General features: G+C 40.3%; 1 protein-coding gene across 1 annotated transcript; it reads right to left on the bottom strand.

Moving 5' to 3' along the window:
• Positions 1-566: 566 nt before the first annotated feature.
• On the bottom strand, positions 567-26,442 carry LOC311051635 (uncharacterized protein). Its single transcript, XM_084066215.1, has 28 exons — positions 26,298-26,442; positions 24,329-24,522; positions 23,633-23,770; positions 22,824-22,941; positions 22,369-22,546; positions 22,044-22,185; positions 20,013-20,153; positions 19,744-19,787; positions 19,514-19,584; positions 18,614-18,801; positions 16,909-17,046; positions 15,201-15,309; positions 14,758-14,935; positions 14,528-14,669; positions 13,355-13,495; positions 13,010-13,062; positions 12,856-12,891; positions 11,351-11,424; positions 10,216-10,403; positions 9,681-9,818; positions 8,734-8,842; positions 8,397-8,574; positions 8,087-8,228; positions 6,493-6,633; positions 6,319-6,371; positions 4,361-6,208; positions 4,120-4,202; positions 567-1,818 (listed from the first exon to the last, which is right to left on the bottom strand). The coding sequence occupies exons 1-28, from the start codon at positions 26,430-26,432 to the stop codon at positions 1,741-1,743; spliced, it is 5,178 nt and encodes a 1,725-aa protein (XP_083922341.1). The 5' UTR covers positions 26,433-26,442; the 3' UTR covers positions 567-1,740.
• Positions 26,443-26,626: the final 184 nt, after the last annotated feature.

The raw sequence follows: 26,626 nt of genomic DNA, 5'->3' as shown, positions 1-26,626 counted from the left end.
TAGGCTAAACCAGCTGCAGTTGCAAAGTAAGCAAAACAAACAATGTAACTAATAATGTAACATTCCATGTAGGCAGGGGTCATCACCATGCCAGCTTGTGATGGACATTTTCATTAATATTTCATTTTTTACCATACAAAATAATCATTTTACCAAAAACACATTGGCCTAGCCCTAACTGTATACTAATGGACTCCTAATGTGTCATAGGGTCTATTCCAATGTGCTGCACATTTTAACACAATAGTATGTCTGCATTAACTATTGAGCCACTTACCACCAAAACAAATCCTATTTCTTTTTTTGGATAATAATAATTGAGTCTAATCAGTACAGACAGTGCTTCCATTGCAAAAGGGCCACTTAGCTCAAGTTCTACCAGCTAAACCATTGCTTTGTTTTAGCAAGGTACGGTAGCTAGTTGTGGATTCCATTAAGGTATTCTGCTGCTGGATTCCATTAATGTATTCTGCTGTTGATGAGAAAGTCCAAGGCCGCCGGGCCTGCATGGCTCTAATGCAAATGTAACCATGGAAAAAAGACACACACTACAAGCTACACTTGAATTGATTTATTAGACGTAATAATTACATGTTAAATGCTTCTCACGGAAACGTCAAGGATAAAATGCCTATGGAACACTGACGGGAACAAGGAAACTTGAGAGACAAAACAGATATGTAGGCAGGGACGTGCACAGATAGACTCTAGGTGATGCTAGAGCACCTGCCCTTTGCCCTCTTGACCAGAAGTGCCCTTTTGAAAAAAAGAAAAAAAAAAAGTTTTTTTATTTTCAGTTTACAGCAGGGGTCTTCGACAGGGGGTCCGGGACCCTTAGGGGGTCCTCAGAGCTACTACAGGGGGTCCGCCAAATCTTTATGTGATATGATTTTTCTTTTTACCATAACCACTCGAAACCTAGCATCCCTTTTCTGAGGAGAACTTTAGCCAAAAATACAGATACAAAGCCCACAACGCCGCGCGTTGCGAGGCGTTGTGGGCTTGTAGATCGGCTATTTTTGGCAAAGAATAATTCACTTGAGCACCTGCCCCTCAAAATGTCTGTGCACGCCACTGTATGTACTGTAGGCCTACATGATGAGTGACGAGGGCATGCCAGGATTGTAATGGAATGCAGTGTCACAATAGTTTAGTGTGAAGGCACCTAACTGTCATGATTTATGACCTCTATCTGCCTGACCCAGTACACGTACAGTACATGTGGTGAATCATTCATCTAAGTAAGCATAACATGAATCAATCTGTGCGTAAACAACCTTTTCCGAGCGGGGTTCATCGCCATGCCGGCTTGTGGTGGCCATTTTTGCCATGGACATACAAATATTACCAGAGACAGAGCTATCCCTTAATGTATACTACTAAGTATACAAAGTGGGTTGAGGGACCTTCAGGGTTCCCTTGAGGGTGGTCCAAATGGACCATTACAGGTCTGTAATTCTGAGAGTGTACCCGTAGGGTACATTTGTATACACACTTGAAAATGAAGACTTTATACATCAATGGAACTTGGCGATAAAAGCTTATTTTAACACACACACACACACACACACACACACACACACACACACACACACACACACACACACACACACACACACACATATATATATATTTGTTAAGTTGTACCAAAATAAACATTTATCTCCAAAGCTCCATTGATGTATAAAGTTACAGAGGCAACACTAGAGGTCCACCTAGAGGGTGCTTTAGCTGTAGTTGTCACTCCTTCTGTTGAACGTTTATCAGCTTTAGTATGATGTCTGCTGGCAGCCCATGTTTGACCAGTTCCTCTTTGAGCTGGAAATGAAAGAACACAATGTTACCTCATAACAGGTTATAGGACGTGCCTTGTTTGAAGTAAGTCAAGCTGGAGAAATAGTTTTACATTATGTTTGACAGACATGTTATGATGCTCGCATGTCTGTGTGTGTTTGCACATTTCTTGATGCTTGGCTAAAAATATGCCATCCCTTAAAGAATACGCAATAGACCTTTTTTTCATGGCAGCCGAGCCATGTTGACATAAATAGTTGTGTAATGATACTTCCTTCAGGTGTAACCAATGATACTAATTAAGGCTATGTTTAATTTAGTGTCAAAGGATCAAACCCATGACTTTGTGGTCCAAAGTCACCTCAGGGGTCTTCAACCTTTTCAGGCCAAGGACCCCCTAGCTGAGAGAGAGATGAAGCAGGGACCCCCTCTATATTGTATTAAAATTGTGTTTCAGAATTACACTTTTTTTTTGGTTTACTTGGTCTGCTCTTTTTTCCCTCTACACCTATACCTCTTTGCCAAAAATAGCCGATCTACAAGCTCACAACGCCTCGCAGTGCGAGGCGTTGTGAGCTTGTAGATCTGCTATTTTCTCCTCAGAAAAAGGGATGCTAGAGTTCAAGTGGTTAAGGTAAAAAAAAGAAATATCACACAAAGATTTGGCGGACCCCCTGTAGTAACTCTGAGGACCCCTAGGGGTCCCGGACCCCCTGTTGAAGACCCCTGAACTACCGACTGAGCTACCCGGACACTACTTCACTTTACTTGACCAATGTTATACTAAGTGTAACTGTGGGTATATGGGTGGTGAATTATGTGGCTGAATTGTTTTATTTCACTACTAGAGTTTCGGGGGGCTACGCCCCCCTCAACCCCAGCCGCGCACGGGGCCCAGCGTGGCCGCGTGTATATTGGGGGACCCAAATCGCCGGAGTAAAACTGTGGAAAAGTTTTTTTGAAAAAGGAAAAAATTAGAAGAAATAATATTTTTTATGTTTCAGGGGGTCCACAGGGGGTCCGCGGACCCCCTGCTGGTCCACTGACCCCCTGTGGAGTGTTGGGACGCGCGGGGACACCCCTGGAACATTGCGGACCCCTACGGTGGTTTTTTTTTTGTCATGAAGGTGGTTGCTTGTTTCTGGCGCTTGTTTTTAGAGAACCTGGCATGCCTGGCAACCCGAGTGACATCACTGACGTATCCTTGGTATTTGTACTTCCGGGTTGCATAATGATGACATCACTGTCGAGTCCTTTGGTGTCATGAACCTAGAACGGTTTGTTTACCACATTAGCCTGGGCAACGTGCTGTGCTGTGGCCGTCGCTGTTTGTTTGTGTGTTTGGGATGAACATGGCACGTGAAGGACGGACATATTGTGATCGAGACATGAGTGAAGTGAAAGTAACGGCCTGGGTGGAACAAAGGAGGTACGTAAGAAGGGGGGGGGGGTTGAAGCAAAGGAGCTGCGTGTGTGGTGTTGTGGAGGAGATGGGCAGAGTGCAATGGCGGCCGCTCGTGTTGTTTCGGCGAAACCCGTCGGCGTTCGGTGTCGGTGGTGTGCACGGTAAACGGTACGAAAGTGATTCACCTTCCGTTTTGTCCGACATTTGGTGAGTAGAATTAATTATGTTGCGCGGTGGAAAAGGTGTAGTGAGCAATGAGATGTCCCCTACGCGACGCGTAAATTCAGCGCGGCCGCCGTGGCGAGTCAGTTGGCGACATGTGGTCTGGCGGTGCGTTGTTTATTCGATAACAGAGCTGTGGGGTGTCCTCACCGAGGGTGCGGAAGTCGGTCGCCATTTATATAGTTAGATAGCTACATCGTAGTATTGTTTGGAGCTCTGCCTGGCAGTCGAGTGGACGTGGAACTTTCGAAAAGCAAGTTCTCACTAAGTTTACTGGCAACAGTGCTTGAGACACATCATTAATAACTTCAGCGGTGCCATGGCGACATCAGTTAGGTAGTTCTTACACTTCTAAGATTTTCTAAATAGCCGAATACGTACCCCTGCTAGCCGAACACTGTGTTTGATTGGTCAGAAGTTCCAGCATGTGCGACTGGATATTAGACTTCCTGACGAACCTCCACCAGGTGGTGAGAATGGGCAACGTCACATCTGACCCCTTGACCCTCAACACAGGAGCCCCTCAGGGATGCGTGTTGAGCCCTCCTGTTACACTGCCTGTACACAGTATGTTCGTATACCCCTATACTTTTACAAACTACTCCTGTGGTAATGGCAGATGGCCACGCATCCCGATCTGTACAGAGGTGCAAGGTCCCGGTCACCACTGCAGCTTTAATTATTATTAGTATTATTACCTTTGGCAGCACTATTGTCCTGATGTGTTCTTTGGTCAAAGGAGTCTTTGAGGAGATTCTCATTCTCAGGCCAGTGGTGCCACCTACTGTACATGAAAAATATCCCAGCTTTAGAATACTGACAGTAAACTAACAGACTGTAAGTTACATTTAACATGGTAGTGGTAACTTCCACATGAGACTGTAAGTTACAACATGGCAGTGATTAAGAAAAGAATAATCATAATTTCATCACACTTACCAGACCCAGGGGTGTAGCTAATTGAGACTTCTGCTGTGGGCAGTACGATTGTGACTGTTGCTCTGGGTGGAGATGTCACAGTCGTAGTTGGTTTAGGACTAGTACTAGTAGGTGGTGCTGTAGTTTCAGTAGCAGGAGGTGGTGGTGTTGTTGTTGTTGTTGTTGTAGTAGTTTCAGTAGTGATAGGTGGTGTTGTAATTTCAGTAGTAGTAGGTGGTGTTGTAGTTTCAGTAGTAGTAGGTGGTGTTGTTGTAGTTTCAGTAGTAATAGGTGGTGTTGTAATTTCAGTAGTAGTAGGTGGTGTTGTAGTTTCAGTAGTGATAGGTGGTGTTGTAGTTTCAGTAGTAGTAGGTGGTGTTGTAGTTTCAGTAGTAATAGGTGTTGTTGTAGTTTCAGTAGTAATAGGTGGTGTTGTAGTTTCAGTAGTAGTAGGTGGTGTTGTAATTTCAGTAGTGATAGGTGGTGTTGTAGTTTCAGTAGTAATAGGTGGTGTTGTAGTTTCAGTAGTAGTAGGTGGTGTTGTAGTTTCAGTAGTAGTAGGTGGTGTTGTAGTTTCAGTAGTAGTAGGTGGTGTTGCAGTTTCAGTAGTAGTAGGTGGTGTTGTAGTTTCAGTAGTGATAGGTGGTGTTGTTGTAGTTTCAGTAGTAATAGGTGGTGTTGTAATTTCAGTAGTAGTAGGTGGTGTTGTAGTTTCAGTAGTGATAGGTGGTGTTGTAGTTTCAGTAGTAGTAGGTGGTGTTGTTGTAGTTTCAGTAGTAATAGGTGTTGTTGTAGTTTCAGTAGTAGTAGGTGGTGTTGTAGTTTCAGTAGTAGTAGGTGGTGTTGTAATTTCAGTAGTGATAGGTGGTGTTGTAGTTTCAGTAGTAGTGGGTGGTGTTGTAGTTTCAGTAGTAGTAGGTGGTGTTGTGGTTTCAGTAGTAATAGGTGGTGTTGTAGTTTCAGTAGTAGTAGGTGGTGTTGTAGTTTCAGTAGTAGTAGGTGGTGTTGTAGTTTCAGTAGTAGTAGGTGGTGTTGCAGTTTCAGTAGTAGTAGGTGGTGTTGTAGTTTCAGTAGTAGTAGGTGGTGTTGTAGTTTCAGTAGTAGTAGGTGGTGTTGTAGTTTCAGTAGTGATAGGTGGTGTTGCAGTTTCAGTAGTAGTAGGTGGTGTTGTAGTTTCAGTAGTAGTAGGTGGTGTTGTAGTTTCAGTAGTAGTAGGTGGTGTTGTAGTTTCAGTAGTAGTAGGTGGTGTTGCAGTTTCAGTAGTAGTAGGTGGTGTTGTAGTTTCAGTAGTGATAGGTGGTGTTGCAGTTTCAGTAGTAGTAGGTGGCGTTGTAGTTTCAGTAGTAGTAGGTGGTGTTGTAGTTTCAGTAGTAGTAGGTGGTGTTGTAGTTTCAGTAGTAATAGGTGGTGTTGTAGTTTCAGTAGTAGTAGGTGGTGTTGTAATTTCAGTAGTGATAGGTGGTGTTGTAGTTTCAGTAGTAGTAGGTGGTGTTGTAGTTTCAGTAGTAATAGGTGGTGTTGCAGTTTCAGTAGTAGTAGGTGGTGTTGCAGTTTCAGTAGTGATAGGTGGTAGTGTGGTTGTAATAGTAGGTGGTGTAGTTTCAATAGTAGTAGGTGGTAGTGTGGTTGTAATAGTAGGTGGTGTGGTTGTAATTGCAGGTGGCGTTGTAGTTTCAGTAGGAGGTGGTGTGGTTGTAATTGCAGGTGGTGTTGTAGTTTCAGTAGGAGGTGGTGTGGTTGTAATTGCAGGTGGTCTTGTAGTTTCAGTAATAGGAGGTGTCATGGGTGTAGTAGCAGGTGCTGTTGTCATAGTGGTGTGCTGGGTGGTTGTACTTGGTTGTATTGTAGTCGGGGTCGTGCTTGTAGTTTCTGCAGGTGGAGAACATAAAGGTGACACATTTAACTTGAGCCTCAAACCACATCATCATTGATGGAATGTGAACTATGGTGCAGTAGTAAACAGGTGTAGTTTCACCCACCATGTGAGACACTGACAATGACACAGCGAAGCTCCGACTGATAGGTGTCCACACTGAGAAAACAAACATGTTTAATGAACAGGACTCTGATACAATGCTCTAATACAATACACTCAAAAAAGGTTAGACAGACAGACAGACAGACAGACAGACAGACATTAAATGGATGCTGACCCGTTGGCCTGAGCGGCAAAGCAGACAGGGTGATGTTCTCCATCCTCTGACTGTGAAGGCGTCCATCTCAGGATGAACTGTCCCTGTGCTGATCCAGTCAGGATCATGTTGTGGGGTCCGCTGAACAACAGCTCAGAGACCCTACAACACCACCAAAGAATAGAACATGGTTGAAAGGTCTTAATTTACATCTCCAGACCAGATGTGCGTAAACCTTTTAGACAGAGGTTCTCTGTTAGATATGTTTGCACATTTGATATAATCCCCTTATTTATTGAGTCAGGTTGCACAGCATATTTGCACTTTATTCATTTGCACAGCTAGATTTTGCACAGTCATGATTCTATTGTTGAAATGTTTGGTGTTTTTGAATCATGATGAGCAAGTGCAATAGTAGAGTGCCATAGAGAAGTGCAATAGTATGGGACGTGTGGTTCTCAAGTTGGATTGAATGCTGGGGGGTTATGATGTGTTCTTGGTAATTGGTAATGATATTTAGGTTGTACTGAGAAGGAATCATTACTTGTGTGTAGTTCGTCCAGATTGTTAATAGCATGTGTGGATTTATGTATTTATTGTGTTTATTTATGTATTAAGAGAACACGTTTGAGAACACACCCATTTGAATGGTGCTGTCTAGCTCAATGGACTTAATAGCTAATGGACTTAATAGCTTTTTTTCCCCCTCTTTTTTTGGTGAGATCTAACGTTCTTATGGACAGAAAACACTCCTCAGTGTTTATGTTGGATGCGCCTCTCCGGAAGTCTCACAAGACGAGATGTCTCCCGGTTTTCTATCCATAAGAACATTAGATCTCACCCAAAAAAAAGAAAAGCTATTCAAATATGCAATCTAGCGTAAGTCCCATCGGCTCGGGTTTTTAGCTGCGGTCTACTTGGGATGGAGTTTAAAATGTTTTTTTTCTACTGTACCACTCGTCCTGGGATATCATAATGTCATAAAAGGTGAGAAAAGCGAATTCTCCTTTAACCCATTAAGACCTGGAACATGTGTCATTTTTAGATTTGAGCTAAAAAGCATAATTTTACACTTTGGGCTATTCAAAAATAGCAGATATACAAGCTCATAGCGCGGCACCGAGTGCCGCGCTATGAGCTTGTATATCTGCTATTTTTGAAAAATCGTGAAAATCTTTGAATATATATATTTCTAAAGCGAACATTTTTAACTCAAATCTTTGCTTCTGGGGGGTCCCTGGAACAACATATTTTGATGGGGGTTGGCGGCCAAATATATATACATTTGGGGGTTCTTGGCATGAAAAATATTGAGCGCCACTGATATAGAAACATACATTTTCAGAAAACTGTTGAGATTTAGGAGACATGTAGAATCGGCTTCAGGTCTCAATTTAAGAGACAGGGCAAAAACACATACTTAAAATGTCTTCCTTCGGTCCATCTGGAAGAAATTCTGAGTTAAGGCCAGTGGTGGACAGTATCTAAGTACATTAGTTCATTTCTAGGAAGGGCTCACAACGCGTCTGCTTTTTTCAAAATGTTTTACGTTTTGTAAATGTCCAAACATTTCTGGCTTTTTTCTTTTTTTTTTACATTTTGTTCTTTTACTCACGTGGAGTTTGTTGCCTCTGTGTTGATGGTGATTTCCAGTGTGTCACCAACAGGGGTGTAGAGCTGTGCTCTGTTAGCCGGGGTGGGAGGCAGGAACCTGGGTAGATACTGTCCCTCTGTACAGCTGGGTACTGCTCCATCCACTGAACACAAAGGGCAAATATAACCGTTTTAATATGTTAGATTATTGATTTAATTAGATTATCTATTTCATGTATTAGCACATTAACTGGTTGAGTTGCTAGGAACCCCTAAGAAAATAGATCTGGCAAGAGTCCATCCTTAGATGAACTAAGGGCTTTGCTGTGTACCTTTGACAACAAATTGTAGATTTATATAGCTGATAGTGTTGCTGGTAGTTATACTCTGCTGAGATCCACTAGGTCTTGTGAGGGTGATAGACTGGTTGGGATGGTCAGACATTGTCAACGTGACAACGTAGGGACCCTCATTACTGCTGTTGGTGGCAGCAAATGACAAAATGCAATTCTGGAAGAAGAGAGAAGGGACACCGGACAGGAAGAGTAAAAAAAACTGAAAAAACAATGGTCAACAATGGGTTTCTAAGAAGGCGTCGCTATAGAATGTATTAGCATCAGTATGATGTGATCTATGTTCTTATTTACAAAATAAAAGCATTCAACTCACGGTTGATATGTTGAGAAAAGAAGTAAATCCATCAACATTGCATTTAACCTGGTCTCCATCTGGGTCAAATGTTAACAGGTTGAAGTTTCTCTCACAGTTAGAAGGAACTCTGAGAGACAAAGAGAGATGGAAGGTACAACAGAAAGAGACAGAATGAGATCATATAATTAGTTTCTTCTCCACTTCTTTATTAGTAGAAGTACGTAGTACTAGTACAAGTAGTATCATAAATATATGATTATATTTTACTATAAATGTTAAAGGGAATATTCATCCTAAAACAGAATTGACATTGTGCTTTTCCAGTTCTTGAATAGTATACAGATTAGTATCTAAATATATAACATTGTATCCATAATCTAGAAATTAGAGCATTAAGAACATAAAGAGCACCAACATAGTTTGTCTGTTGACATTGAGTTAGTGATTGACTTTGTGGACTCAGATCATTTTTGTTTGAAATATTACATCCAAATGAGTTTTATTTGAATGACTTACACCTCTGAACCAATAAATGTCCCCATGTCCCATTAAAACCATCATGTGTGATGTCATGTCCCAGTAAACCATCATGTGTGATGTCATGTCCCATTAAAACCATCATGTGTGATGTCATGTCCCATTAAAACCATCATGTGTGATGTCATGTCCCATTAAAACCATCATGTGTGATGTCATGTCCCAGTAAAACCATCATGTATGATGTCATGTCCCAGTAAAACCATCATGTGTCTCATGGTGTTTCTTCTATGAAGCAGCTCCAGGATGTGTCTCTAGATGACATCATCACTACAGTTCTGTCACTCTGCTGTTCATCTTAATGAGAGATTAAAACTGAGATATAAAATATAATTAAAAAATGACTAATAAGTCATTATATTTAGGGTAGATTAGTATCATGTTAATGCTAGTAATGAGTATAAGAACAAAAGAGTGTATTGTGTTACCGTAGTGAAGGTATGATGGTGGTGTGAGGAGACCTGTTGGCTTTCCCAGTGTCAGATCTGGTCCTGAGGTTCACCAACGTTGCAGCAAACCAGCCCACAACGTTGTTTCTGTTATGTATCCAGTTACCACCTTGTAAGCTGTGGGAGATGAGATTATTATTTTTCTCACACTGTCAGATGAAGCAATTCAGAAACATATATAGAAAAAAGTAAATGTAAAACATGTAGGGGTGCAACAGTTAATGAAACTAATTAAATTAATACATTAATAAAATATCCCTATGCATGTGATTACAGACAAAAGGTGTTTTATAAAAAAACAAAAAAAATTAAATAAATAGCCGATCTACAAGCTCACAACCCGTCATATCACAATGCGTTATGAGCTTATAGATATATTTTCTGCATTTTCTGCAAATCTCCATGAATTCAAGGCTTCATGGGGTGAAATTGATAGAAAATAAGTAATGTTTTGGGTGAACTGTGCCTAGTATCATAGTTTTTGTTGTGTCATAGTGAATCCCTCTTCACTCACTACATGTAGAACTTATTGTTGTTGGGAACCAGTCGAGTCATGATTCCTTCTCGTTGACACCACTCTGTGGTGCTCTGCACTGTGTTCACCTCCAGTAGGGTCTCGTTGCCACAGTCATACCCAGGATAACACTGCCATGTGTCTGAACCTGAGCATGATGTGAAGGCTGTCTTGTAGCGCAGAACCACCTGTAAATGTGAGATAATGACATAAAAGTTATACATTACATGACTTTGATGCTGTCTCTCTTTACAGTAAAAGGTGGATACAGGCACAGAAGCTTGTAAATTAATTTGAAATTAACAATTTGAGTCAAATGTAGCCGTGTAATGAGTAATGTTAATGATGATGATGATGATAATAATAATTATTATTCTTTTTATTATAAAAAATATAAATAAAAAATATAAATAAAATAAACAGTTTATTAATATAAAGTCATATGTTTCAGCCATTGAGAAGAAGTAAAAAACTGCGAAGAAGAGCAAATTAGTTAGATAATAGAACATGAACCACAAATCATGGAACTGGTACAAGAGTGAGAGTCGAGGAATTGCAAATTACCTTGATGTTAATCAAGGTAATTTGAAACACACACCCTGTTCCAAGGTTATTATAGCTTTGCACGTTTAGTTTTATTTTTGATTAGTTTTTAAAGGGTCATGCTATTTAGAATAGAACTTTGTTATTTTTTAGAAAAGGCTTAGTTTTAGTTTTTATTTATTTTAGTATTAATTTTTTTTGTTATATTGCAATATGGGGTAATCAGGGGCGAGATTAAAAATGTACAGAAAAATTGTGAAAATATCAATCAACTACAATCTCCTGATGCATCTCGATGCGACACGTTGTGAGATTGTAGATCTGCTATTTGAATTATCAGTGAAGCTTTGTGGCACAGGGCTTTAGCAGAGCTTAAACCTGTCAAAGCTAAATGATTTGAGTCTAAAACAAAGGGCAATGTTTTATGATTTTGGTTTTAGTGTTTTTTTTTTTCAACACATAATATGGTTTCAGTTAGTTTGTTCTTAATAAAGCCTAGTTTTTAGTTCAGTTACCTAAAGTGTTTTTTATTTTAATTTTATTAGCTACTAGTTTTCGTTAATTAACCATAATAACGTTTCCATGTACCTACCGTCATAGATCCATTTGCGTACGTGTCCTTTGTGTCATAGGTCATGACAGTTCCATAAAAGTTGTTCTGTTGGACTGTAAATTACAACATGACAGTGATTAAAAAAATCCCACCCTGTGTGAAGGAAGCGGTGCCTTTGATGAGTGGCCTCCTGGTGGCGCTATAATAGGGCGGGGCGGGGCTTCAGCAATTAATGCTCGTCCCTATTGGTGGTGTAAGTCCACATACCAAATTTGGACTTGGTGGCATGCTGCAAACTGGAGTTATGGCTGTTTGTAGCCCAGCCAATGACAATACAGAGGGGGCGGGGCTTCAGCAATTACAGCTTGTCCCTATTGGTGGTCTAAGTTCACGTGGTAAATGTGTATTTGGTAGCATGCTGCAAAGTGGACTTATGGCTGTTTAAAGCCCAGCCAATAGGAAGACAGAGGGGGCGGGGCTTACTACATTTCAGTTCGTCCCTATTGGTGGTCTGAGTCCACGTACCAAATTTGTACTCAGTAGCATGCTGTGAACTGGAGTTCTGGCTGTTTAAAGCCCAGCCAATGGGAAGACAGAGGGGGCGGGGCTTATGTAATTACAGTTGGTCCCTATTGGTGGTATTAGTTGGACTTGGTGGCATATGCTGCAAGCTGGAGTTATAGCTGTTTAAAGCCAGTGGCCTCCTGGTGGCGCTATAATAGGGCGGGGCGGGGCTTCAGCAATCAATGCTCGTCCCTATTGGTGGTCTAAGTCCACATACCAAATTGGGACTTGCTGGCATGCTGCGAACTGGAGTTATAGCTGTGTAAAGCGCTGTTTAAAGCCAGTGGCCTCCTGGTGGCGCTATAATAGGGCGGGGCGGGGCTTCAGCAATCAATGCTCGTCCCAATTGGTGGTGTAAGTCCACATACTAAATTTGGACTTGCTGGCATGCTGCGAACTGGAGTTATAGCTGTTTAAAGCCCGTGCTGAAACGGACACAGTGGCCTCCTGGTGGCGCTATAATAGGGCGGGGCGGGGCTTCAGCAATCAATGCTCGTCCCAATTGGTGGTGTAAGTCCACATACCAAATTTGGACTTGCTGGCATGCTGCGAACTGGAGTTATAGCTGTTTAAAGCCCGTGCTGAAACGGACATCCGGGCTCAAACGGACATAACGGACAAACGGACATACGGACGGACATAGTCAAGAGTAGAGCGGCTGGCACCGCTAAAAAGAATAGTCATAATTTCATCACACTTATGAGACCCAGGGGTTTAGCTAATTGAGACATATGTTGTGGGCAGTACGATTGTGACTGTTGTTCTGGGTGGAGATGTCACAGTCGTAGCTGGTTTAGCACTAGTCCTACCACTAGCAGTAGGTGGTGGTGGTTTGGTTGTAATAATAGGTGGTGTTGTTGTTTCAATAGTAGGAGGTGGTGTGGTTGTAATAGTAGGTGGTGTTGTAGTTTCAGTAGTAGGAGGTGTGATGGGTGTAGTAGCAGGTGCTGTTGTCATAGTGGTGTGCTGGGTGGTTGTACTTGGTTGTATTGTAGTCGGGGTCGTGGTTGTAGCTTCTGCAGGTGGAGAACATAAAGGTGACACATTTAACTTGAGCCTCTTCAAACCACATCATCACTGATGGAATGTGAACTACTGTATGGTGCAGTAGTAAACCGGTGTAGTTTCACCCACCATTTGAGACACTGACAATGACACAGCGAAGCTCCGACTGATAGGTGTCCACACTGAGAAAACAAACACGTTTAATGAACAGGACTTTTGTTTTACCTTAATGATAATTCTGGGATTATGTTTGGGGTTGCAGCAGTTGAGATAAAACAATATAAATACAATGTTTTTTTATAGATAAAAATAATAAAATAAAAACGTTATTGACTTTCTGACAGTAATATAGTACTCTGATACAATGCTCTAATACAATACACTCAAAAAAGGTTATATGGACAGACAGACAGAAAGACAGACAGACAGACAGACAGACAGACAGACAGACAGATCGTTTAAATGGATGCTGACCCGTTGGCCTGAGCGACAAAGCAGACAGGGTGATGTTCTCCATCCTCTGACTGTGAAGGCGTCCATCTCAGGATGAACTGTCCCTGTGCTGATCCAGTCAGGTTCATGTTGTGGGGTCCGCTGAACAACAGCTCAGAGACCCTACAACACCACCAAAGAATAGAACATGGTTCAAATGTCTTAATTTACATCTCCAGACCTCCAGAAGAACTAAATGACTTCATTTGGTCCGTCAGATGTGCAGATACCCTTTAGACATAGTACACCAAAGGACAACACGTTATTACCCTGAACGGGCCCATTATACATACATGTTTTACTTTTAAATCTAAAGTGAAAATACTAGAGGACATTTTTAAATCACAACAAATGGGGGGAAAGCAGTTTTTCAACTTTGTTCCACTTGATTTCAATGTTTACAGACATTTAGAAAATGGGTCTGTTTTCTCTATTTTCAAGAGAATTATAAGTTTAAGTACCCTGACCCAAATGGCCATATGTCATTAAAAATGAATGAACTTCATGAACATTAAGAGACAGGGCAAAAACACACACTTCAAATGTCTTCCTTCGGTCCATCTGGAAGGAATTCTGAGTTAAGACCAGTGGTGGACAGTATTGTGTATGTACATTAGTTCATTTCTAGGAGGGGACTCTTGCAAAATAGGAAATCTACAAGGCCACACCGTGTCTGCTTTATTCAAAATGTTTTACGTTTTGAACATTTCTAAACATTTCTGCCTTTTTTATTTTTTACATTTTGTTGGGAATTGTCTAAACAGCAATGCATCTATACTGTATATTGTGATTTGTACATTTTAATACTTGAGTATTTACTTGAGTATGTAAGCCACTGGTTACGGCAGACTGGACAGTTAATGACTAAATTAATTCCCACGTCCTGGGAAGTTAAGCTATTCCTGTTTGACTGCATACTAGGCTACAGTTGAATGAGATCAGAAAGACGTAGACATGTCTGTCATTAGTCAAACCTGCGCGTTATCAGTGGGATATATTGCTGACATGCTCGCATCAGGAACACAATGCACACCCACAGAGACAGATTTGAGTGGAATTGAAAACACTGTTCTCACTGCTGCGTAGTTATAGGCTGAGTGCTCCAGTTTACTGTCCTCACACTAGAGGGCCTCAGTCTTGTTGTCTTTTACTCACGTGGAGTTTGTTGCCTCTGTGTTGATGGTATTTTCCAGTGTGTCACCAACAGGGGTGTAGAGATGTGCTCTGTTAGCCGGGGTGGGAGGCAGAAACCTGGGTAGATACTGTCCCTCTGTACAGCTGGGTACTGCCCCATCCACTGAACACAAAGGGCAAATATAACCATTTTAAGAAAATAGATCACGCAAGGGTCCATTTTTAAATGAACTAAGGGCTTTGCTGTGTACCTTTGACAACAAATTGTAGATTTATATAGCTGATAGTGTTGCTGGTAGTTATACTCTGCTGAGATCCACTAGGTCTTGTGAGGGTGATAGACTGGTTGGGATGGTCAGACATTGTCAACGTGACAACGTAGGGACCCTCATTACTGCTGTTGGTGGCAGCAAATGACAAAATGCAATTCTGGAAGAAGAGAGAAGGGAAGAGTAAAAAAAAAAAAGACCTGAAGAAACAATGGGTCACATTTCTAAGAAGGCGTCGCTATAGAAAAACAGTACAGACAAATGAAATCATAGCAGTAATCATGATTATAGTAAGTTTACAACATAAATGCAATTAAAAATGTTAATTAAAAATTGAGTATTTATTCAATGAACACAATATTTGTAATGGCATCAGTATGATGTGATCTATGTTCTTATTTATAAAATAAAAGCATTCAACTCACGGTTGATATGTTGAGAAAAGAAGTAAATCCATCAACATTGCATTTAACCTGGTCTCCATCTGGGTCAAATGTTAACAGGTTGAAGTTTCTCTCACAGTTAGAAGGAACTCTGAGAGACAAAGAGAGATGGAAGGTACAACAGAAAGAGACAGAATGAGATCATATGATTGGTTTCTTCTCCACTTCTTTATTAGGAGAGGTACATAGTACTAGTAGTATTATAATAGTAGTATAAATATATGATTATATTTTAGTATAAATGTTAAAGGGAATATTCATCCTAAAACACATTTACATTGTGCTTTTCCAGTTATCTTGAATTGTATAGTTGGTATCTAAATATATAACATTGTATCCATAATCTAGAAATTAGAGCATTAAGAACATAAAGAGCACCAACAGAGTTTGCCCGTTGAGTTAGTGATTGACTTTGTGGACTCAGATCATTTTTGTTTGAGATATTACATCCAAATTAGTTTTATTTGAACATAGGACTTACACCTTTGATTGATTGATTGATTGATTGATTGATGTACTTTATTTAGTAAGACATGAGAACATCAGTACATGGAAGTACAAATTCACAATACAAGGTCTACTAAACTGGAAGACTCATTAAGCACTGAGCTTGTTTAAGATGAGATCCCCATGCACACACATCATGATGGCATATAAGAGACAGACAGATATACACACTACTATACGGAATGTCATACAATCAGCTCACAGGTTACTGGTATGAAGAGTGAAAAATATGTACAAGAGAAGAAAAAGAAAAAGGGGGGGGGGGTAGGTTAGGACTTGGGGTAGGTTAAGACTTGGACAGGGGCCATTTTCAAATTGCAGCCTCCTGAAGGTGTGTCTTTAGGGCAGTTTTTTGAAAGTGAGTAGGGTTTTACACATCTTTACTCCTTTTGGTAGGGCATTCCACATTTTTGATGAATAGCATGAGAACGAGTTCATTCCCTTTGTTGAGCCAAATCTGGGTTGAACATGATTTGTGGAGCTTCCTCTGGTGTTATGATCATGGACTTCGTTAACATTTTGGAATTATTTTGACAAATAGGATCCCAATGTTGTGGTGTATCTTGAAGACCAGGCCCATAGCAAGTTGCTGTACTCTGTCCTCAACCCTAAGCCATCCAATCCTAGCAAAATGAGCAGGGGTTAGATGGGTTTTGTGATTGAGGCCAAGAAGTAGCCTTACTAGTTTGTTTTGGGATGTTTGGAGCCTTGTTTTTAAGGCCTTGGAGGTGTTGTGATACCATGAAGTGCATTTATAATCATAATAACCTTGAATGAGGGCCCCTGCAAGAATCTTCTTAAGAGTATTCTTACTGACTAGACGTCCAATCCTATACAAAAAGCGTGTTCTTTGGTTGACCTTTTTGATCACTCTTTCAGTGTTTTTGTTACCGGAGAGGTTTGCCTCCAAGATGGAACCCAGGTAGGTAATTTCCTCCTTTCTTGTGATAACATCATCACCCACTTTGATCGATTTGATCTGAACCATTAAATGTCCCTATGTCCAAGTAAAACCATCATGTGTGATGTCATCATGTCCCATTAAAACCATCATGTGTGATGTCATGTCCCATCCAGGATAATGTCTCTAGATGATATCATCACTACAGTTCTGTCACCCTGCTGTTCAGCTTAATGAGAGATTAAAACTGAGATTAGACAAAAGAGAAGTGTATTGTGTTACCGTAGTGAAGGTATGATGGTGGTCTGAGGAGACCTGTTGGCTTTCCCAGTGTCAGATCTGGTCCTGAGGTTCACCAACGTTGCAGCAAACCAGCCCTCAATGTTGTTTCTGTTATGTATCCAGTTACCACCTTGTAAACTGTGGGAGATGAGATTATTATTGTTATTATTATTAGAATAATAATAATTAAGACAGACGACTCTCCTGTAGGGGTGCAACAGTTAATGAAACTGATTAAATTAATCAATTAATAAACTATCCCTATATTGGGCATGTGATTAGAGACAAAAGATGTTTTATTTTTTTAAATAGCCGATCTACAAGCTCACAACCCATCACATCACGATGCGATATGAGCTTGTAGATATATTTTCACTATTTCTGCACCACACACACACACACACACACACACACACACACACACACACACACACACACACACACACACACACACACACACGTACATATACAGTATAACATAACATTTATATTAGATGTAATACATTTTTTTATTATTAGGCTGGAGAATTAAACTAATTAAATTGCCTGCTGTTTAAAACAACAATTCCTAAGCCAATAATTTGATGACCGGTGGCGGCTCCGGTAGGAGACTCAAAGTGTCAACTTTGAGTCTCCTGGAGACACATCTTTCTGCCAGTCATCAAATTATTGGCTTAGGAATGCGACAAAAAAAGAATAATCTCCATGAATTCAAGGCTTCATGGGGTGTGTAATTGATAGAAAATAAGTCATTTTTTGGGTGAACTATCCCTTTGAAGTATTATAGTTTTTGTTGTGTCATAAGCTAAATTCCAATCCCCCAAACTCGGTCACTCACTCACTCTCCTCGCTTCCTCCACTCGCGCCTAAGCCCCGCCCCTGCGAGGAGCCGAGGATTATTTGCGAGGACGGAGTGGTCGACCGGGTGGCCTCACAGGATCGGAATGCATTCAAGCGTCATTTCAAAGTGACGGCAAATTCCGTGATCACTTATGACGTCTCACACAGCTGGACCAGAGCCATGCATAGAATAATATGCAGGTATAGAATTATACAATATAAGAATAGACAATTCATCCATGTGGATGGCCACATCGTTATCTTTATAGTTAACATTTTGTGCAAGACCATTTATTCCTGAAATAGTGAATGAAGTGCCAGGATGAGCAAACGTACATTTATGAATTTAATCCTGACCTGTTTGCTCGTACAGTGCCCAGAACCCCGGTACAAAAATGTACTCCATGAAGTGTAGATGTGTGGCAAAAAGGAAACGTCGCAGCCGAGGGGCGCGCAGAACGGTGGATGCATATTTATAGCAGAAAGAGCTTCACATTTAACTATAGCCGTACTCATTCAATTTTGAACTGATTCTTAAAATTTAAGAATCAGGCCGGTGTTTTCGGGTTTCAGTGTATGTGTGGCCACATGTTGAGGAGGACCATGTGTTGTCACGGGAGAAGGGGAAAAAAACAAAAAAAATGTGTACAAGTGATGCGGAAGTCTGCCGCGAGAAGCTGTGGAGACTGGTCGAGCGTACACTTCATGTACCTCCACTCGACTCCACTCGCCTCCTCCAAGAAGCAAATGAACAATTGGAACCCGACTACTTCCGGTTCGAAGTCGGAGTGACCGAGTGGGAGTGAGCGAGTGGCCGAGATTTTCGGTATTGGAATTTGGCTATAGTGAATCCCTCTTCACTCACTACATGTAGAACTTAATGTTGTTGGGAACCAGTCGAGTCATGATTCCTTCTCGTTGACACCACTCTGTGGTGCTCTGCACTGTGTTCACCTCCAGTAGGGTCTCGTTGCCACAGTCATACCCAGGATAACACTGCCATGTGTCTGAACCTGAGCATGATGTGAAGGCTGTCTTGTAGCGCAGAACCACCTGTAAATGTGAGATAATGACATAAAAGTTATACATTACATGACTTTGATGCTGTCTCTCTTTACAGTAGGTGGATACGAACACAGAAGCTTGCAAATGAATTTAAAATGAACAATTTGAGTCAAATGTAGCTGTGTAATGACTAATGATGATGATGATGATGATGATGATGATAATAATTATTATTATTATGTGTATTATTATAAAGAATATAAAATAAAATAAATAAATAAAATAATCAGTTAATTAATATAAATTCATATGTTTCAGTCATTGAGAAGAAGTAAAAATCTGTAAAGAAGAACAAATTAGTTAGATAATAGAACATGAATCACAAATCATGGAACTGGTACAAGAGTGAGAGATTTGGGGAATTGCAAATGACATTGATGTTAATCAGTATAATTTGAAACGTACACCCTGTTCCAAGGTTATTATAGTGATTATGTGAGATTGTAGATCTGCTATTTTCACTATCAGTGAAGTTTGTGGCATTAACAGAGCTTAAAACTTGATTTGAGTCTAAATCAAAGGACAAAGGATGTTTTATGATTTTGGTTTTAGTGATTGTTTTCAACGCATAATACAATTTCAGTTAGTTTGTTCTTAATAAAGCCTAGTTTTTAGTTCAGTTACCTAAAGCGTTTTTTATTTTAATGTTTTAGTTACTATTTTTCATTAATTAACCATAATAACTTTTCCATGTACCTACCGTCATAGAACCATTTGCATACGTGTCCTTTGTGTCATAGGTAATGACAGTTCCATAAAAGTTCTGTTGGACTGTAAGTTATAACATGACAGTGATTAAAAAATGAATAATCATTATTTCATCACCCTTACGAGACTCAGGGGTGTAGCTAAGTGAGACTCCTCAAACCACATCATCACTGATGGAATATGGAATATGGTGCAGTAGTAAACAGGTGTAGTTTCACCCACCAATGACAATGACACAGCGAAGCTCCGACTGATATGTGTCCACACTGAGAAAACAAACACGTTTAATAAACAGGACTTATGTTTTACCTCAATGTAAATTCTTGGATTATGTTTGGGGTTGCAGCAGTTGAGATAAAACAATATAAATACAATGTTTTTGTATCGGAAATAATCAAATAAAAACGTTATTGGTTTTCTGACACAGTAATATAATAGACAGACAGACAGACAGACAGACAGACAGACAGATCGTTTAAATGGATGCTGACCCGTTGGCCTGAGCGACAAAGCAGACAGGGTGATGTTCTCCATCCTCTGACTGTGAAGGCGTCCATCTCAGGATGAACTGTCCCTGTGCTGATCCAGTCAGGATCATGTTGTGGGGTCCGCTGAACAACAGCTCAGAAACCCTTTAGACATAATCACACCAAAGGACAACACGTTAGTACCCTGAACGGGCCCAGTATCCATGTTTTACTTTTGAACCTAAAATGAATATAGAGAAAAAATGAAAATCACACTAAACGTAAAATAGGCTTGTTTTCTCTCTGTCCTCTAATTTAGAGAAAAAAAACGAACTAGACGCGTCGCAATTCCGGGGAAATTGCAGAGTGTGGTTGCGCCGACGCCGGTCGCGGGTCGCGGCCGCCGGGACTCGAGGAATACGCCGGGAGGAATAACGTCGGAGGCTGCGCCAATTACATTGTGTCGTCACTCCTGAGATCGCTTGCGTTTCATTTTGAGAGGATTGATCCCCCCAAAAATCATGTTTTTGCATCGAACGGTTACATTTTGCGCATTTGTGGCGCCCCCTATGGGTCAAAGTGGAAATGCTTTTGGGGATTTGTTGAGTAAACCACCCTCGACATGTGATTCAAATCTGGGATCGATTGGACGTTTCGTTCGTGTTTTTTGGCATTCTTTGTAAAACGGGCCCCTCCCGCTAACTTTGGAAGCCAATTACGGACGAACGGTAAGGACTATCAATATGCCGTTTGGATATATTCATCGCATGGGTCCATAGATCATGTGTACCGATTTGTGTGAGATTTGGACCCAATTTGAAGGAAAAGGAGCAAAAAGTGTGTTTTGAAGAAAATTCAAAATGGCGGAAAATCTATCCTGACGCAAATGGGCGTGGCCTATATGGGAAGATGCGTCGTGACCCAAGGAATCCAGGGAAAAAGAAATGTTGATTTTACGACCTACGGTTCAAGAGTTATAGGCCAAAAGGTAAAGGGGGCTGTTATAGCGCCACCATGTGGCCGAATGGTGTGATATTTTTTTCAATAATTTCGGACAATATTATAAATTATCCCTCCAAATCTGATAACTCTAGCTTTTACGGTTTCTGAGAAAAAAATACTTGAATTTGAGTTTTTTCACTTTTCCATTAAAGCGGATGGGGACATTTAATGGCACTAATAAATTAATATCAATTAAACTATTCAACCAATCTCTTAGCCCTATACACGCGCACGATTCCCGATTTAGACGGTCATTTTGACATATGTCACGACATTGGGGGATAAAAACTGTGGGAGAAATAGCGGTTTGAAAAAAGTTTATCTATAAATAAATAAAGTGTATAGAGTACTATAGTCTGGTTGCCCTGTTGGGCAACCACACTAATTATACTTTACCCTGACCCAAATGGCCATATGATATACATTAAGAATGAATGAACTTCATGAACATTAAAAGACACCCCAGGGCAAAAACACACACTTCAAATGTCTTCCTTCAGTCCATCTGGAAGGAATTTTGAGTTACGGCCAGTGGTGGACAGTATCTAAGTACATTAGTTCATTTCTAGGAAGGGACTCTTGCAAAATAGGAAATCTACAAGCTCACAACGTTATTTTCAAAATGTTTTACGTTTGAAAATGTCTAAACTATTTTAGTATTTACTTGAGTAGCCTATATAAACCACTGGTTACGGCAGACTGGTTACTGCATAAATTGCTACAGCAACCAATCCAGGGTTAGGGTGGCAGCTAAATGAATTCCCACGTCCTGCGAAGAAGGAAGGAAGGAAGGAAGAAGGAACAGGAAGAAGTTATTCCTGTTTGCCTGCCTACTAAGCTACAGTAGAAAGAGATCAGGAAGAGGTAGACATGTCTGTCATTAGTCAAACCTGCACGTTGTCAGTGGGATATTGCTGACATGCCCGCATCAGGAACACAATGCACACCCACAGAGACAGATTTTAGTGGAATTGAAAACACTTGTTATAGGCTGAATGCTCCAGTTTACTGTCCTCATGCTAGAGGGCCTCAGTCTTGTTGTCTTTTACTCACGTGGAGTTTGTTGCCTCTGTGTTGATGGTGATTTCCAGTGTGTCACCAACAGGGGTGTAGAGCTGTGCTCTGTTAGCCGGGGTGGGAGGCAGGAACCTGGGTAGATACCGTCCCTCTGTACAGCTGGGTACTGCTCCATCCACTGAACACAAAGGGCAAATATAACCATTGTAATGGCTTTACGTTTTAATATGTTAGATTGTTGATTTAATTAGATTATCTATCTAATTTATTTGCACATTAACTGGTTGAGTTGCTAGGAACCCCTAAGAAAATACACCAGCAAGGGACCATTTTTAGATGAACTGAGGGTTTTGCTGTGCACCTTTGACAACAAATTGTAGAGGTACAGAGCTGAGCAACTTTGTGGTAGTGGAAATGGACTGAGATCCTCCCCTGTGTGTGAGGGTAACATTCTGGTTGGGATAGTCATTCATTGTCAACTGGACAATGTAGGTACCCTCACTACTGGTGTTGGTGGCAGCAAATGACAAAGTGCAATTCTGAAAGAAGAGAGAAAAACAAGTAAAAACGAAAAACGAGTAAAAAAAACAAACCAGGAGAAATAATGGGTCACATTTCTAAGACGACGTGAATATAGAAAAACAGTACAGACTAATCATAGCAGTAATCATTATTATAGTAGTACAACATAAATGCAATGTTAATTCAAATTTGTGTCAGCATCAAAATCTAATTTGCATAACATATGTCTGTTATCAGTATGATGTGATCTATGTTCTGATGATCTTATTTACAAAATAAAAGCATTCAACTCACGGTTGACATGGTGAGAAAAGAAGTAATGTTAGTAGGTCCATCAACATTACATTTAACCTGGTCTCCATCTGGGTCAAATGTTAACAGGTTGAAGTTTCTCTCACAGTTAGAAGGAACTCTGAGAGACAAAGAGAGATGGAAGGTAAACAGCAGAAATCTTTGCTGCGGCCAAAAAGAAGGAAAGCTGCTGTGGCTAAGATGTTAAGATGTAGTAGGAAATGTAGTTTTATATTAACCGTACACTATGTAAATACAGTGAAGGCGGGAAAAGAAGCCCAAGTATTAGCCAGAGCACTGATCAATAGACTGTGGCAAGTTTTTGGGCAAGTGGAGTGATGACCTACCCCGGACGTACTTTTGGAGGTCATTTCAATTATAGTAGGATAGGATAGGATGTGTGTCATAGTGTTTATTCTATGAAGTATCTCGAGGATGTGTCTCTAGTCTACCTGTCACTCTGCTGTTCAGCTTAATGAGAGATTAAAACTGAGATGTAAAATATAATAAACTAGAAAATGTGCTCCTCGGAGCACAGGTTTCCGCCAGTACTGTTCCTGATTAATCCTGTCTTACCTCACTTCAAAAGATATAAATGATCTTTTGAAGTGGCACACCTACTTATAGGGTCTCTATTTCATCATGCGTCTCGCTAGCCAATCAAAGCACACCCTTTCAACATATTGTCACATGTCACGTGAAGCTTGACCAATGTTAGCTTGGTGGACACACGGAAGGACGAGAACGAAAACATAGTCTCCTGGCGGAGACAATAATGAGTATAAGAACAAAAGAGAAGTGTATTGTGTTACCGTAGTGAAGGTATGATGGTAGTTTGAGGAGTCCTGTTGGCTTTCCCAGTGTCAGATCTGGTCCTGAGGTTCACACTCGTTGCAGCAAACCAGCTCGCAATGTTGTCTGTGTTATTTATCCAGTTACCACCTTGTAACCTGTGAGAGATGAGATTATCATTATCATTTTTATTATTATCATTATAATTATTTAAAAAGCCACAGACAACAGTATAATAACACAGTTTGTTTCTGTCATAATTTTTCTCACACTGTGTCAGATGAAGCAATTGAAATTATTTCTTTTGAAAAAGGTAAATGTAAAATATGTAGGGGTGAAATTTAAGTGAAACTTAAATTTAATAAATACATTAATAAACTATCCCTATTTTGGGCATGTGATTACAGGCAAAAGGTGTTTTTATGTATGCGTTATGAGCATGTAGATCAACTATTTTCACTATTTTTGCACGACACACACGCACACACACATAAATGTCCTTTAGTTGCTATGACACATCAATGGACACACTATTTGTTTCAGGGATTGAACCTGTGATCTTTCAATTATAACCACTTGACCAGATCCTCTCATTTAGCTGAGTCATGGTAGGCAGTATAATTAAATACCAATTAAATGACTTACTGTGTAAAACATGAAAATTGTATTTAACGTGTAATTGTTTTTTGTCGTGTCAGTGTGCTGTCTTCACTCACACCATGAAGAAGAAATCGTTGTTTTGAACCAGTCGAGTCATGATTCCTTCTCGTTGACACCACTCTGTGGTGCTCTGTACCGTGTTGACCTCCAGTAGGGTCTCACTGCCACAAAGCCCAACCCCAGAAACGTAACACTCCCATGTGTCTGAATCTGTGCATGATGTGAAAGCTGTCTTATAGCGCAGAACCACCTGTAATTATGAGATAATGACATAAAACGTTGATCCTGTCTGTCTTTGTTTACAGTAGGTGGATACGGACACAGATAAAGCGTGTAAATTCATTTTTTTTTTATGTAAAAATGGCAAATGTAGCCGTTTAATGAGTGGTGATGATTATGATGATGATCATGATGATAATAATAATAATTATTATAATAAAAGTAAATAAATAAATAAAATAAAATAAACAGTTAATTCAAAAGATAGACGTTTCAGTCATTGAGAAGCAGTTAAAAACTGTGAAGAATAGCAAATTAGTTAGATAATAGAACATGAACCACAAATCATGGAACTGGTACAAGAGTTAGAGATCACATTAGATTAATACAGAATATGGATTTCATTTGGGGAACTAGAAACTCATTTTAACAACTTTTAAGTATTTTTACTCATTTTATTTACTTTTAAATAGTGTTACTCAAATTGTAGATCGGTAATTTTAGTGTTTTGTGTGTGTGTGTGTGTGTGTGTGTGTGTGTGTGTGTGTGTGTGTGTGTGTGTGTGTGTGTGTGTGTGTGTGTGTGTGTGTGTGTGTGTGTGTGTGTGTGTGTGTGTGTGTGTGTGTGTGTGTGTGTGTGTGTGTGTGAGACTGTGTGTGTGTGTGTGTGTGTGTGTGTGTGTGTGTGTGTGTGTGTGTGTGTGTGTGTGTGTGTGTGTGTGTGTGTGTGTGTGTGTGTGTGTGTGTGTGTGTGTGTGTGTGTGTGTGTGTGTGTGTGTGTGTGTGTGTGTGTGTGTGTGTGTGCGTGTGTGTGTGTGCGCGTGTGTGGGGGTGAGTGGGGGTGAGTGTGGGGGTGTGTGTGTGTGTGTGTGTGTGTGTGTGTGTGTGTGTGTGTGTGTGTGTGTGTGTGTGTGTGTGTGTGTTAATTAATCAATGTAAATTGAAACAGACACCCTTGTTCCACTTGCACTTGTATTCTTTTTGATTTGTTTTTAAAGACTTTTGCTATTTAGAAGAGTTGTTATTTTTTAGAAAAGGCTATGCATTTCTGTGTCTTGTTTTGAAGTGTTTCTGGTCCTTATTTTGTAGTATCATTCTAATTGTTTCCTTTCCGCCCCTGTAGTTGTACCTGCCTTGTCTAACCTGTCTTGTGATTTGTCCGTGTTTCCACCTGTGTCCTCTTAGTCCTCGAGCCTATCCCAGTGTTGATTGTCAGTTGAGTTCACCTGTGTCCTGTTATCCCTGTGTCTATTTAAACCCTGTGTTTGACTGTGTTCCTTGTAAGTTCCTCATATGTCTACCATGTGTGTTCAGTGTTATTTGCCTGCCTCGTTTTTGAGTTTATTAATACATTGCTGGATTTGACCTGCTGCCTTCAGTGTCTGCATTTGGGTCCTCGTTCAACACTTAACCCTGACAAAAGGCGAATTGTATTTGTAAATTGTAATAAGGGGTAATCAGGGCAGAGATTCAAAACGTTCATAAAAATAGTGAAAATATCACATCTACAATATGCATCTAGATGTGACACGTTGTGAGATTGTAGGTTGGCTATTTCCACTATTAGTGAAGCTTTGAGGCACAGGGCTTTAACCGGGCTGGCACAGCTAAATGACTTGAGTCTAAAACAAAAGACATGTTTTATGATTTTAGTTTTAGTCAATTCTTTCAACACATACAGTTTCAGTTAGTTTGTTGTTAAGCCTTGTTTCTTATTTCAGTTACCTATGTGTTTTTCCCCCGTTATTTATTTTTTCAATTCCAGTTTTCATTCTTTTGTTTAACGATAATATCGAACTGTACCTACCGTCCTAGTTCCATCTGCGTTTATGTCCTTTGGGTAAAAGGTCATGACTGTTCCATAAAAGTTGTTCTGTTGGGCTCCTCCATGCTGGGCTCCACAGAGCAACAGCAACACGACTGCTATTGAAGAGAGACTCATGGTTTACTGAGGGAATGTAAGATCCACTATCGTGTTTTACACACACATGGTATGAGGAAATGTAATGTCTGTCTGTCTGTCTCTGTCAAACTGTGCCTGCCTGTGTAGCTCAACGATTACATACACCCATGGTATTACTGTTTTATATGACAATATAGGTAAAGATAGGCTATCTGTGTTTTACACTGTGCGAA

The sequence above is a fragment of the Gymnoscopelus microlampas genome (genome assembly GCF_963454915.1).
Source record: "Gymnoscopelus microlampas genome assembly, chromosome: 9".
Lineage (NCBI taxonomy): Eukaryota > Metazoa > Chordata > Actinopteri > Myctophiformes > Myctophidae > Gymnoscopelus > Gymnoscopelus microlampas.
Note: the sequence above shows the minus strand (reverse complement) of the source record. Positions and strands in the feature narration are given on the sequence as shown.